Here is a 14230-nt window from a genome sequence, read left to right on the forward strand (position 1 = left end):
CACGCGCACGCTCTTTTTTTTTTTTTTTAAACTTTGACCGCTAACCTTAAAACAATTCGATTTCTATTAGTTTTGTCTTTTGATGTTGGGGTCCAAATAGATTTTCGTAAAGACTTATAATTGTCAATAGTTATATTGTTCCACCCAGAAGTCTTGGGAACTATTTTACTGTGCGGACCGATACAATTAAGTCAGCGCTGTTTTATGTTGTATGCGCGTTTGAATGTGTTGCGCTTGTTCGACCACTGTTTATTAAAAAGGAATCAATTAAGGTGGAGATCTGTGCTTGTACTTCCCGACCGATCTATACTCCAGTCCGGTAGATGGCAGTAATGCAAGAAATAAGCTTTCCAGAAGAACGAGAACAATAATAAGAAAATAAAAAAGTTGGATAAGTAGCCACACCGTGGTTGTCGTCACGTGAAGGGTATGTCCTATTTAAAAATGCTCATGTTCTTCCGTCCAATTGAGAGTTATTGGCAAAGGTAATCCATAGTTTTCGAACGCCGTGTAACCTCGCCGTCACTTATGACTTGCCAAGAAGCTAACAGCAAGTATGAGCATGCTTCTAAAGATAGAAAGTAGGGGCAATAAAGTACGCCTCCCTCCGCTCTCCCTTTACATCGCATGGGGTTCTCCTTGCCTCCACAAACTGATGACTAATGCTAATCGTATTGCCACGCAATATGCTGTAGGGAGACTTCCCACGGACCCCTGGATACGGCGGTGGCTGGCGTGCTAATATTGTTTTGTTGCGGTGTTACTCAACTGGTTTCCAGATGAATTGGCCTCTCATATAACTGTGGCAATTGGGGCAATGTTTATCCAGTCGTCATATTTCAATTGATTGATTAAGGGTGACCGCAATGAGATGCAGCATCTCGTTTTCAAGGGGAACCCTAGACATTCTTATTCTTCCTTTCAGAATTTGACAAATTTGTCACACAAATACATCGAAATTGTCCAGTTGTGTTCAACTTGTGAATACATTTGTGAAACACAACGCCCTCTTCTGATTGGTTGCAGAAATGACAATTATCCATACACAAACTAGTACCTATATCGTTCCTATTCTTTAATCTTTTATGATCAATCCATCCGTTTTCTGAACCGCTTTTTCCTCACGAGGTTCGTGGGCCTGCTGTAGACTCGAACAATTCTGTGTGGCAATTTTCAAACATCCAAGAGACGGATGGAAATTTTGGAGCTCGGTGCATTTGTTTTTGGGAAGTGCACCTTGAGCACTGTGCCCCATATTTTACAAGTTGTCGGCTAATATTAGTAATACACAATACTGACAATAACCCCCCCCCCCCCCCCCCCCCCTTCCTCATTTCCAACCCCACGACCCTATCCTCCCTTACCCTCAGTGCTGCAGTCCATCCAACGCCATGGGAAAGAAAAGTCGAGTGAAGATTCAGAAGTCTGGATCAGGAGCTAGTGCTTTGCCTTCTCCCAAAGAGATGATGAATCTGATTGTTGAACTTCTGCAAAGTAGGTCACGGGCGTGCTGAAACGCTGCCTACTAATTTTGAACGCGGCTCAGCGTGGATACCCGAAAGACTATGCTCCGCGGTGTCCATGTTTGAATAGTGTAGTGGTTTGTTTGTTTGTTTTCTTCAGATTGTTTGTTTGTTTGTTTTCAGAGTGCAGCAGTGAATCCCCATCTGCCAGTGAAGAGTGGGAGGAATATATCCAAATCAAAAGCTTGGTTGAGAAGATCCGCAAGAAACAGAAGGGTAATTTGACTTCTGTGTATGTGATGGGATGGACTGTCATCTGTGATGTTGCCACATCATGGCAACAATGACAACGAGTCGTACGTTGAATCGCTGCTCATGGGCGAAACTAAGTATATGGTGGTGGTAAATCCTGTTGCTGTCACAATCCAATGAAATGTCTGTTTCGCTCGCGCTCTCTGTGTCCGTTAGTGGCTCGGTCCTCTACCGTCTAATTAACTAGGATGTAGTAAAGCCTTTTCATACGGACGGGGCTATGGGGAAACCATTTCAGAGCATCCTATTTGTAATTTTACATTTTTATATAAGTATTGGAAATGTCAGTCAAATTTCAAAGTGTCCTATTTCTGGTACGTGGGTCGTATTTGAGGGTTGCAGACACAGGCATTTCCAACATCTGGTGTCCTATTTCAGGTATGTCGGTCGTATTTGAGGGTTGCAGACACAGGCATTTCCAAGATCTGGTGTCCTGGGCAAAAGCCAACGGGTCATCCTGTGATGGTCTCCAAATTGGCAACTTTGGAAAAGAAGGCTATGGTCTTCAAGCCAAGAAAGACATCAAGGTGAAAATGAGTGTGGTGTTGATGATACTGTACTTTGCTTGACTTTTTCCTGCGGCTTGTGTTCTCTGTACAGGCAGAAGAACTCTTCTTATGCATTCCTAGGAAGATGATGATGACCTTGGAATCAGCACAAACTTCCGTCCTGGGTAAGGATTTTCCAGCTTCATTGAAGCCAACCAAATGTTAGCATGACATCACCCAGAGCATTTGGTTTCTTCCTGTGCTTACTGCTGATGTGTGCCACATTGTCAAAGTAGTGTCCAAATGGATTGAATTGTCTTAGGACCTCTGCTACGCCAGGACCGAATTCTGAAGGCAATGGGCAACGTGTCACTCGCCCTCCACCTGCTTTGCGAGCGCGCCAATCCTACATCTAGGTGGCTGCCGTATATTCGCAGTCTTCCCCAGGATTACAGTACCCCGCTGTATTACCAGCCAGAAGAAGTTCAGCTGCTTCTGGGCACACAAGCTATTCAGGATGTCTTCAGCCAATTCAAGAACACAGCACGCCAGTATGCCTACTTCTACAAACTTTTACAGGTAGGGAAACGTTGAGGATAACGCTGAAAACATGCAGTGAACAGGAACAACACTCACATGAGCAAAGTGTCAAGTTAGTCTGCTAAATGAGTCTTTTTCCAATTGGATTATTTTGGGCTGCCAAAAGACATATACGAGACTAAAAGGACGCAATAGTTCAATGTTCATTTGTTTGTGTCAAACGTACATATATTGTATATAGAACCCTTTGCCATAATTTCCAGACTCATCCTGCTGCCGCTGTTCTCCCCTTGAAGGACAGCTTCACATTTGATGATTACAGGTCAGTGTGCGAGCAGTAAAGTTGATAAAATGATCATACGCTGGCTTTTTTTTGGGGGGGGGGTTAGGGTTAGTAAGTAATCAAGGTATGTTATCACTCAAATCCTCCTTTTCTCATTTCTTTCTCAGGTGGGCAGTGTCTTCCGTCATGACCCGTCAGAATCAGATCCCTACTGAGGATGGCAGCCAAATCACACAAGCGCTCATTCCTCTTTGGGACATGTGTAACCACACAAATGGTCTGGTAGGATTATAATTTCCTGCTTTAACACTAGAATCACTAGGCAGGATTTTTTTTTTTTTGACAATGCCTTCAACGTCCTGCACCGACCGACTCCCATATTTGTATCTAATAACTCTTCTGGCTACAATGAACCGTTTTATTTTTAACTCCAGCATTTACCCAGCGAATTGAGTGTGTGCGTGTGTGTGTGTGTGTGTGTGTGTGTGTGTGTGTGTGTGTGTGTGTGCCTGTGTGTGTGTGGGGGGGGGGGGTAAACTGTAGGTTTTTTTTTTTTCCAAGAAGCTTTCTTTGAATATTTCTAGGGGGCGGTTGTGAACCAATTCTTTGTTGAGTCTACTGTGTGTTTGGTCCCTCACTGACTCATTTTCAGTTTTACGATGGCACATATCTTTCAGTGACCTTATTAATCCTGGTACTGATACCGTTCCCTCGGCAGACAAGAACAAAGTCGCGAGAGCAGACTGCTAGAACATGTCAAATGTCATGAAGGGTCTGCAATTCTTCAGGGAATGCGGGCTGCTCGTTCCCTACTTGTAAACAGCTTGATATTGGTTTGCATGCGGTTTTGACTCTCTTGGTGTTTCTAATGATTTGCAGATCACCACTGGCTACAATTTGGAGGATGACCGTTGCGAATGTGTGGCACTGACAAATTACAAGGAGAACGAGCAGGTGAAGAGGGATGAACTTGGAGTCATGGAGTCACTGTTGAATGTATTGAAGTCTTTTGCATGGAATCCAGTATCCTCATCCTAATATACTCAGTGTTTGCTATGATGTTTAATGGACTGACGTACAGGCGAGGCACATCATCATGATTAGTTTCACAGGTCTACTATTTGATGGAATTAGGAATGCATGTCAATGTCTTCCCCCTTTTGCCCTATCCCTTCTTGTAAAAGAGGTTTATGATGTCGACAAGACTTGGGCGCCCTTATTGATTGATTGATTGATTGATTTTCGGTTCGTTTGTTTACAGCGACCCCTCGTTTATTGCTGATAATTGGTTCAAAGGTTCCTACCCCCCGCGATAGGTGAAAATCTGGATTGCGTAGTCAATATTTTTATGATATAATTGTATTTTTAAACATTTGATGGAATCGTTAAACACTTGCTTGTGTTTTTCAACCCTTTTTAAGCATTTTCAAGTGGAAATGAAAGTGAACTCTTAACCACATCCCACACGCCCTTCACTATAACTCAATCTTTGGTGCACATTTAAGCTCAACCAATCAGAGGACATAGTAGAGGACGGAAAAAGTCGGTTGTCACGCTGAAATCTAAACTCTGATTGGTTCAAAGAAGAACGAACGGTCTCAACGTGTGTGTGGGCGTGTCTTTGCAGATTTACATTTTTTATGGCACCAGATCCAATGCCGACTTTTTCGTCCATAACGGCTTCTTCTTTCAAGACAACGTCCATGATCGGGTGAAGATCAAGCTGGGCATCAGCAAAAGTGAGAGACTCTACGCCATGAAAGCAGAGGTGCTGGCACGTGCTGGCCTTCCAGTGTATGTACAACGCTTTTTTTCTTTTGCTCTATTTTTCAATTGTTGTTGTCTAACCGGCACATCTTGCCGCCGCAGTCATTTGGGGTGCACGAGTCGGTTTAACATTATTGGGGCTGGAATGTAGATCGGTGGAGGATTCTTTCCTAAATTTGAACGCTCAATTAGGTATGAAATAAATAGAAAGTAAGTGAATGACTACTTTTGTAATATATTCATATGACATTGCAACAAAATAACGGTGCATTTTTGAGTCAGTCCCCTTAGAACAGCCATTTATGTTTTGAATATCACCGAACAAGAATAATAGAGTCATACTTTTTAGAATCCGACTGGCGACACTTTGACTGATTTGATGGTTGACCTGTGGCTGTTTTGGTGTAGCTGAGCCAAAAGATGATAGGAAATACATTTGGAAACTTTTCCACCTACCCTACAGTGTGCTCGGGTTCCCTTCGGGGTACCCCACGTTAAGTTCCACATCCTGTGTCACACGGGATGAAATGTGGTTTCCTCTCTGATTTCTAGGTCTTGTGTCTTTGCTCTGCACGCCAGTGGATCCCCAGTTTCAGCACAGCTGCTGGCTTTTTTGAGAGTCTTCTGCATGACAGAGGGTAACACCTACAGCATACAGTAACGTGGGAAATTTCACCGGGGTCTGGTTTAAACAGTACTTTATGAACTTCATCATGATCAACTCATCTGTTTTCATCTTCAATTTGACAAAGAGTTGGTTTTCACTCAAGTCACGTGCAGTGAATAGATAATGATCTCAAAATGGACATGGTCACACTGTGCGATAAGATCAAATGTGTCGCTGCGTCCTTTTTTTTTTTTCTCTATAGTGTTTTTACACTTGGACTTCTGGTTTTGTTTTATTACAGAAGAACTGAAAGACTACCTTGTGGGGGACTCGGTCAATAAGATCTTAAACCTGAGTAATCATGAATTTCCAGTTAGCTGGGGGAATGAAATCAAATTGTGGACGTTCCTGGAGACCAGACTTACTCTGCTGCTCAGGAACTATAAAACTACGTCTGAGGTTAGTATATTGTTGTGAAATGAAATACTAGTACATTTTGTTCTCATCAGGATGTCCTTGAACATTCTTCCTCATTATGTACGTCAGGAGGACAGTGTCATGCTACAGCAACCCGATCTATCGGCTCACGCTCGTGCGGCCATCCAACTCCGACTGGCTGAAAAGCAGATCCTGCTGAAATCGCTGGCCAATGGACAAGCCAAACTTATGCATTTTGAAAAAAAACTGGCAGAAGGCATGCCTTTGCCTTGCTGCGACAATGGTGGCATGGCTTCCTGTGAGAATACTAATTGCATATCTTCCGATCAAGGTGTTGATGTTTGGGCAGGGCAAGGCGTTTGAGCTGCACAAGTACTGTAACTCTCTATGAAGGCTAATCGCTGCCCAGGGCAAGAATAGAGAATTTGAATAGCAATAATGAGGATCCAGTTCACAATTTGTGACCCACTGGAGTGAACAATACATTTCGAAAATATGAAATAAAACAATATGTGGCGTGTCAATGCAATTTTCATTGAAAACCTCAAACATGGATTGCCCAATAGTTACACGGAACAGATTAGGTTTCTGGTTAATGTGTCGACATTTATAAACATGACATTTGGCCAGCAGTATCTTTGCAAATGGATATTTGTTCACATTTGTTGTATGGGAATAGTTTTGATTATCCTATTCTTTTCGTTGTTAGAAAAGATAATTGTGACGACGACGGATGGCTTCGTAGCAGACGCCCACATTGCTCCACTCTCGATTACAGCAATGCATTTAACACTTCTAGACCAATTGGGACGTCTTGGGGTGGCGGAAGAAGAGAGGCAAACTGGAAGCTGAGAGGGGGGGGGGGGGTCCAGTCCAGAGAAACTAGGCCTGATCCGAGGGCTGGTTGTGGAAGGCATCCTGCTCTCGACGCTTCATCTTTGAATTGTCGATATTATTTGTACTGTGTCCTCTCTGCATCCACTGCAGACTGGTCATCCTGGAAGAGGGGTCCTCCCATCTGTGGTCTCTTCTCAAGGTTTCTCATTTCCCCTAGTAGGAGTTTTGAGTTTTTCCTTGCCCTCCTGGGAGTTTAAGATCAGGGGATGTTTGAGAAAAATTGTCAATTTTTGCACATGTTGTCCAGACTGTTGTTAGCTACCTAAATGTTGTACAGAGAACGAAATGTACCGGAGTCAAATTCCTTGTTTGGCATGCTCAAACTTGGCAAATAAAAATTGATTTGATTTGAATTTGTTGCGCCGGAAACGACGTCGCGCCGGAAACGACGTCGTTTCGTCGCCATTTTGTTTGTTTTTGCTGATTTGAACTCAACGAGCGAGCTTATGACGGACGAACGGATCATGTCTTGTTGAAACGACGACTACGGAGTATCCACTAGCAACTACCCACGGCATTTAGTAAGCAGCGAACATGACAGGAGCCAGTCAAGGAAAGAAGTGTATCGAAAGAGACTACGGGACGTCCGGATTGAGGCGTGCACAGACAACCACACTGTTCAGAGCTGTCAACCCCGAACTCTTCATCAAACCCGTAAGAGACGCGTAAGCCCCGCCGATATTGTACGAACATTTCTGTTTGTAACCGAAGAAAGCCTTTTCGTTTGCGCTGTTTTAGAATGGCAAGGGCTCGGCCGTTTTGGCGCCAGCCACCACCTCGATCGACATTTACCGAGTGTATCCAGGGCTCGGAATGCCCACTGAAAAAAGCAAACTCTTGACTGTGTGCAGAGTTATTAGGCAAGTGCCATGGCATGGGCCTGTGGATCGTTTAGCTATTTCATAGCATCGTCCTATTTCATAGCAGAACCATCCACAGGCTGAAGCAAGTCTCGATGCATGTACTATGGGACGACTATCCTATTTAGTCGCTGGAGCACGCCATAGCAATGCACAAATATGCTCGCAACAACCTGACATCTGAGGCGTGAATATTAGTGCTGAAATAATGTTTTACAATTTGGTCTTTATTGTGCACCCCCTCAACCCACTTTCCCCAACAGAATAGACCAATGATGGCTTTTGGACTGGTTACCATCACCTTGTGTGTCGGTTATCTGGGCTACCTCCATGCTATGGGAGAAAACAATCAGCAGCTTTACGAGGCCATCGACAGTGAAGGAGAGAGACTGATGAGAAAGAGAACATCCAAGTGGACGTGAGAACAGTACTGAAGAGGGAGCAACAGCAATGTGTAAATACTCTTGTTAATTTATACAAACATAGTTGCTCCATTAGAGCAAAGACACGGCAACTGGTAACTTACACATAAGGCACAGCTCATTAACGTCATGACACATAGATACAAAACATTCAGTAGATAACAAGACGTTCAGGTGATAACAGAACAAATGTCTGCCTTATGAGGGTATGTTTTTCCTTCTTTTCCCCTCCCTTTTCTTCTATTCCGTATTCCTGCTTGTGAACAGTATAAAACCTTCTGATCTGGAGTCTGATGTTGTTGTTTTCATCTGTTGAAGTGCATTGTGTACCGACTCCCGTAAAATAACCCAAGATCTTGCAAATAAAAAAATAACTATTCCTCCACATCTTTCTTTTCCTTGCTCAACGACGGACATCTTGAACAAACGCAACAATATGAATTAAACACTGATTGTTTTGAAGGATTAAAAAAAAAAAAAAAAAAAAAAGTTGCATTCATAGTCTCATGTACACATGTACACCAGTGTTCCAACCACGTGAACACATTACAGGGGGTACGTGGAAACATTGAGTAATCTATCTCCAAGATGTTAAATAAACATTTTCTGTGATTTCATGGACAATCACTTGTTTTATTTAAAGCATTCAACAACTTATTTCAGATAAATCTACAATAATATCTCTTAATGAGAGAGTCTATAAATTGAGAAGTTACAGAGATTTTATAATTCCAAAATTGAAACTACACTGGAAAGTTTTTGTGTGTGCCTGTATGCAAAATGAATCTTTGGAATAGTTTAGATACAGAACAATGTCAAAATATACACAAAAATCAATTATTGTGGAAACACATAATCTGGGTACAGTTTATTGAACTAGACTTTTAAATTCACTGCAATATGTTTAGTCCAGTGGTCCTGAACCCCACCAGTTTCATATGCGCATTCACTGAACCCCTCTTTAGTAAAAAATGAAATTACTGCTACTTGCAGAAAATGACATCACAGTTGCCCAAAGAGGCGCACTAAAAGACTTTTCTGGTCTAAATAAACTCTGAGATAAGCTATCCTAAATAAGATAACAGTAAAAGTAATATTAAGGTATATACACACAGACAAGGGAGAAAATAAGAAACTGCTGCGTCCGGTGTCGAACCCGCATCATCATGTATGGGTGACGTGCCAGTTAATTAGTGCGCCATTACATTGACACTATTTAACTCTAATTTACCATTTTAGATAATATTACTTCGCAGTCATGTGACGCGGACGACGTCAATAGGCGGATTTTCCGCCAAAATTCAAGTCCGTGGGCGTGGCTCGCAACAGGAAGTAGGAAACCTGCGATGGCGGCGAACGAGACACAGCGGGTAGTAACACGACGACTAACATGAGAAATATTTTTATTTTCTGCTAGCAACTGGACCGTCTAGAGCGTACACGGTAAATACAACTCATTGTTTTTAAAAAGAAGTACTTTTGTAGCCCTGAAAAGCGAGTGAGTGTGGCGTTTGGGGGGGGACGTCGAACTCGGCGTCTGCTTCCAGCCACAAACGCCGAATTTCGACGATTCTTTCTGGTCAACGTTTGTAAATTATTGCGTTGATTAAAAAAGAAAACTTTATTTAACTCTACTTTTAACTTTACCGTTTCAGATAAGCGGGTATTGCGTCGCAGTCATGTGCCGCGGATATGACGTCAATAGGCGGAAATCCCGCCAAGATTCAAATCTGTGGGCGCGGATTGCCGTGAGCGAGACAGCGGATACAAACACGACGATTATCAACAGAAATATCTTTATTTTCTGCTTGCAACTGGACCGTCTAGAGCGTACACGGTAGGTAAATACAACTCATTGTGTTTAGAGATTTACGTTTGTGTAGTTTGACTAAAGTTGTCGATGTAGCCAGCGTTCACTGTGTAATAGCAATGTGTAGCTGAGTAGCTAACCCTAGCTCAGGGGTGGCCAACCAGTCAGAGACTAAGAGCCACATTTATTTTTACTGTGTACCGTTGTTGTGCTTGATTTGGTTCCCCCGTGAAATTTTGTTCCCCCTGCCGCGGGAGCGTGCACGCCTTATTTGGAAAGCGAAAAACCGATGTCGTACGGCGTCAGCACTACGTTTTCAATAAAAATATGAAGAACTCACGTTTGCGTCAGTCAATTTTAATTTTCATAAAGGATTATTCTCATTTGATGTCTTTAAATTCATCCGCGTTGTGCCATTGAAGCGGGGTGCATTCAAAGACCAGTCGTACAGACGGAACACTCATTCACTTCACCAAAAAGCAACAATATAATTAAGTGATCTCTTTGCATAAACCTCGATGCAAAGAAACTCCTCTTTTTGGGTACAGGCTACAAGGAGTATATATTACAAATACTTAATTGTGATCATCATTCATCCATCCATCCATCCATCCATTTTATTCCTCAGGTATTTTCAAAGCAAATTAATATTGTTGCATTTATTAATTTGCTTTAAAATGACAGCGCAATATAATTAAAAGCTGACACTGTAGCAATGTCAAACGTGTTCATTTAAGAAAAAGCCACACACGTTTTGTGATCAAATCTTTCAGAACGAGAATGATTTGAGTGAATTGATTTGAATGAATAATTGAGAAGAGATTTCAGTTCTGAAGGCTCCTTTTGTCCCAAGCAAAGTGACAGATGGTGGGGAGGGGGGATAGAAATTGTAACAGGAATTCTATAAAAATGTCAAGCCGTGAGGATATGTACTCCCCCCCCCCCCCTTATTTTGAGAACGGTGAGTGCTGGACTCCAGATGTTTTTTTTCTGTCTTCCTGGGGGTCTGTTCAGGTTGTGTGAAAAATTTGAACAGGTACCCTCATTCCTAGGCCAAATTACAGGGGGGGGGGACACATCCTCACAGCTGCCCGGTGAGGATATGTCTCTCTCCCCCCCCCCCCCCCCCCCCTTATTTTGAGAACGGTGAGTGCTGGACTCCAGCGTTTTTTCACTCACAGTCACTCACCGTTCTCAAAATAAGGGGGGGGGGGAACATATCCTCACGGGGCAGCTGTGAGGATTTGTTCCAGCCCTGTAATTTGGCCTAGGAATGAGGGAACCTGTTCAAAATTTTCACACAACCTGAACAGACCCCCAGGAAGACAGAAAAAAAACCCAGCTGCAGTCCAGCACTCACCGTTCTCAAAATAAAGGGGGGGGGGGGACATATCCTCACGGCTTGACATTTTTATAGAGTTCCTTACAATTTTTATCCCCCCTCCCCACCATCTGTCACTTTGCTTGGGACAAAAGGAGCCTTCAGAACTGAAATCTCTTCTCAATTATTCATTCAAATCAATTCACTCAAATCATTCTCGTTCTGAAAGATTTGATCACAAAACGTGTGTGGCCTTTTCTTAAATGAACACGTTTGACATTGCTACAGTGTCAGCTTTTAATTATATTGCGCTGTCATTTTAAAGCAAATTAATAAATGCAACAATATTAATTTGCTTTGAAAATACCTGAGGAATAAAATGGATGGATGGATGGATGAATGATGATCACAATTAAGTATTTGTAATATATACTCCTTGTAGCCTGTACCCAAAAAGAGGAGTTTCTTTGCATCGAGGTTTATGCAAAGAGATCACTTAATTATATTGTTGCTTTTTGGTGAAGGGAATGAGTGTTCCGACTGTACGACTGGTCTTTGAATGCACCCCGCTTCAATGGCACAACGCGGATGAATTTAAAGACATCAAATGAGAATAATCCTTTATGAAAATTAAAATTGACTGACGCAAACTTGAGGTCTTCATGTTTTTATTGAAAACAACGTAGTGCTGACGCCGTACGACATCGGTTTTTCGCTTTCCAAATAAGGCGTGCGCGCTCCCGCGGCAGGGGGAACAAAATCTCACGGGGGGACCAAATCAAGCACAACACCGTAAAGAGGGAGAGGGCAGCCAATGATCTTCTGTGCTGTGTTGATGACCTCTTGGAGCTTTTTCCTCTGAGCAGCAGTGCAGCTGGAGTACCAAACACGTATACAGTACGTTTAAAGTGCTTTCTATGGAGCAGCGATAGAAGGACACCAGCAGTCTCTGTGTAATGCTGTGCCTCCTCAGCACCCTTAAAAAGTAGAGTCTCTGCTGGGCCTTTTTAAGCAGCTCAGAGGTGTTCACGCCCCAGGTGAAGTCCTCCTCGATGTGGACTCCCAGGTAGCGGAAGGAGGACACCCTCTTCACACAGACCCCGTCGATGATAAGTGGTGGAATGTCCGTTTTATTTTTCCTCCTAAAATCAATGACCAGTTCTTGGGTTTTAGCCGTGTTTAGGAGCAGATTGTTCTCTCCACACCACTCCGATAGCTGGACCACTTCGTCCCTGTAGGCAGACTCATCCCCCTTTGAGATATTCAAAAGCATATTCAAACTGTCTAATTCCGAACATTCATGTTATTCCACTCGGTCTTATTACCAACTTCTATCAATTCAACTAAGTGTTTAATATGTCCTATCAGGGCTGAAGTCAAAATTTGGCACCATCATGTGGTGAAATTTGGAATTGCAGCACATCCAATTTTGCCTGGGAACAAACAAAAGTTTTGAAAAGAAGGCCATTAGAATTATAAACAAATCTGATTACCTTGAAAATAATAACAAGCTATTTCTTAAATAACAAATTCTTCAATTCAAAGATTTGGTAGATTATCAGACTGCTCAAATGATGCTCAAAGTGAAGCAAAAATATCTACCTAAAAATATTCAAAAGCATATTCAAACTATGTCTAATTCAGAACATTCATGTTATTCCACTCGGTCTTATTACGAACTTCTATCAATTCAACTAAGTGTTTAATATTTCATATCATGGCTCAAGTCAAAATTTGGCACCATCATGTGGTGAAATTTGGAATTGCAGCACATCCAATTTTGCCTGGGAACAAACAGATTAAATAAGTCTTCTTGCCACTCCTTCTCAAACAAGTAAACTCTGCCCATTTTGCGCAGTAGATGTTCTGTTAATACCTAGTATTTATACAAAGTCATAATTTAAATTACTTTCAACATTTATTCATCCATTCAACCACCGTTACTCCACTCGCTCTTATTACCAACTTCTGTCGATTTAACTAAGCGTTTAATACATCCTATCAGGTCTCAAGTCAAGATTTGGCACCATACATCCAATTTTGCCAGGGAACAAAAATAGATTAAATAAACTAAATAAGTCTTCATATTAAATGAGTTTAATACGTCCTATCAGGTCCCAAGTCAAGATTTTGGCACCGTACTTTGTTGAAATTTGCAATTGCAGCAAATCCAATTTTGCCTGGGAACAAAAATAGATTAAATAAACTAAATAAGTCTTACTTGTTCCCATTAAATAAATTAAATAAGTCTTGCTTGTTCCCACTCCTTTTCAAAAAAAGTAGTTTAAAACGAGGGCCCCTCCCTCAATCTTTAACCCTAACCCCGCACGTCACATTGTGTTGTATCTGCGAATATTGGTTGAGGCCAAATGATAAAGTTTTCTTTCATTCCTTTAGGTTCCACGGTGTTCTTTGGCTGTATGTTTTCCACTGTAAGAAGGATAAAAATACAAAGTACAACAGTTGCACGTTGGCGAAGACGTCTCCGGTGAGTCCTTCCTTCCTTTTTATTCATGGGAAAGTCACAGACAACAATAGCTAAAGTAACACATTGTTAGAGGTTACAAACTACATTTGTCTTAAATTGGATAGATGACTTGTTCCCACACCTTTTCAAACAAGTAAACTGGCCATTTTGTGCAGGAGATTTTCTGTTTATACCTAGTATTTATACAGTCATAATTTAAATGAACAAATAAGATTCATTCACTCACTCATTCATTCAAAATATCCAAAGTTGTGTGTGCTATTTGTAATTGAGAATAGATCTCATGTTACTCCACTCGCTCATACGACCAACTTCTATCAATTTAACTAGGCGTTTAATACGTCCTATCAGGTCTCAAGTCAAGATTTGGCACTGTGCTTTGTTGAAATTTGCAATTGCAGCAAATCCAATTTTGCCTGGGAACAAAAATAGATTAAACAAACTAAATAAGTCTGACTTCTTCCCATTAAATAAATGAAATAAGTCTCTCTTCTTCACAGTCCTTTTCAAACAAGTAAACTGGCCATTTTGTGC

At 41.8% G+C, this 14230-nt stretch overlaps 2 protein-coding genes and 1 long non-coding RNA gene across 4 annotated transcripts; all 3 read left to right on the forward strand.

Moving 5' to 3' along the window:
• The first annotated feature begins 316 nt into the window (after window positions 1-316).
• On the forward strand, window positions 317-6422 carry setd3 (SET domain containing 3, actin histidine methyltransferase). Its single transcript, XM_037240979.1, has 13 exons — window positions 317-427; window positions 1371-1494; window positions 1647-1739; window positions 2154-2302; window positions 2376-2448; window positions 2586-2842; window positions 3067-3125; window positions 3254-3368; window positions 3966-4040; window positions 4714-4880; window positions 5406-5491; window positions 5762-5919; window positions 6007-6422. The coding sequence occupies exons 2-13, from the start codon at window positions 1392-1394 to the stop codon at window positions 6259-6261; spliced, it is 1590 nt and encodes a 529-aa protein (XP_037096874.1). The 5' UTR covers window positions 317-427; window positions 1371-1391; the 3' UTR covers window positions 6262-6422.
• A 763-nt stretch (window positions 6423-7185) lies between these two features.
• On the forward strand, window positions 7186-8462 carry smim8 (small integral membrane protein 8). Of its 2 annotated transcripts, XM_037242041.1 has the most exons (3): window positions 7186-7449; window positions 7919-8109; window positions 8345-8462. In XM_037242041.1, exons 1-2 carry the CDS (start codon window positions 7330-7332, stop codon window positions 8075-8077), a joined length of 279 nt encoding a protein of 92 aa, XP_037097936.1. In that variant the 5' UTR covers window positions 7186-7329; the 3' UTR covers window positions 8078-8109; window positions 8345-8462. The 2 variants fall into 2 exon arrangements, with proteins under 2 accessions (XP_037097936.1, XP_037097935.1); XM_037242040.1 differs by having other exon boundaries at window positions 7919-8456.
• An 890-nt stretch (window positions 8463-9352) lies between these two features.
• LOC119116245 lies at window positions 9353-13641 on the forward strand. Its single transcript, XR_005096252.1, has 3 exons — window positions 9353-9520; window positions 9733-9914; window positions 13606-13641. It is a non-coding gene; the product is annotated as an uncharacterized LOC119116245 (long non-coding RNA).
• The last annotated feature ends 589 nt before the right edge of the window (window positions 13642-14230 follow it).

The sequence above is a fragment of the Syngnathus acus genome, chromosome 22, assembly GCF_901709675.1.
Source record: "Syngnathus acus chromosome 22, fSynAcu1.2, whole genome shotgun sequence".
NCBI lineage: Eukaryota > Metazoa > Chordata > Actinopteri > Syngnathiformes > Syngnathidae > Syngnathus > Syngnathus acus.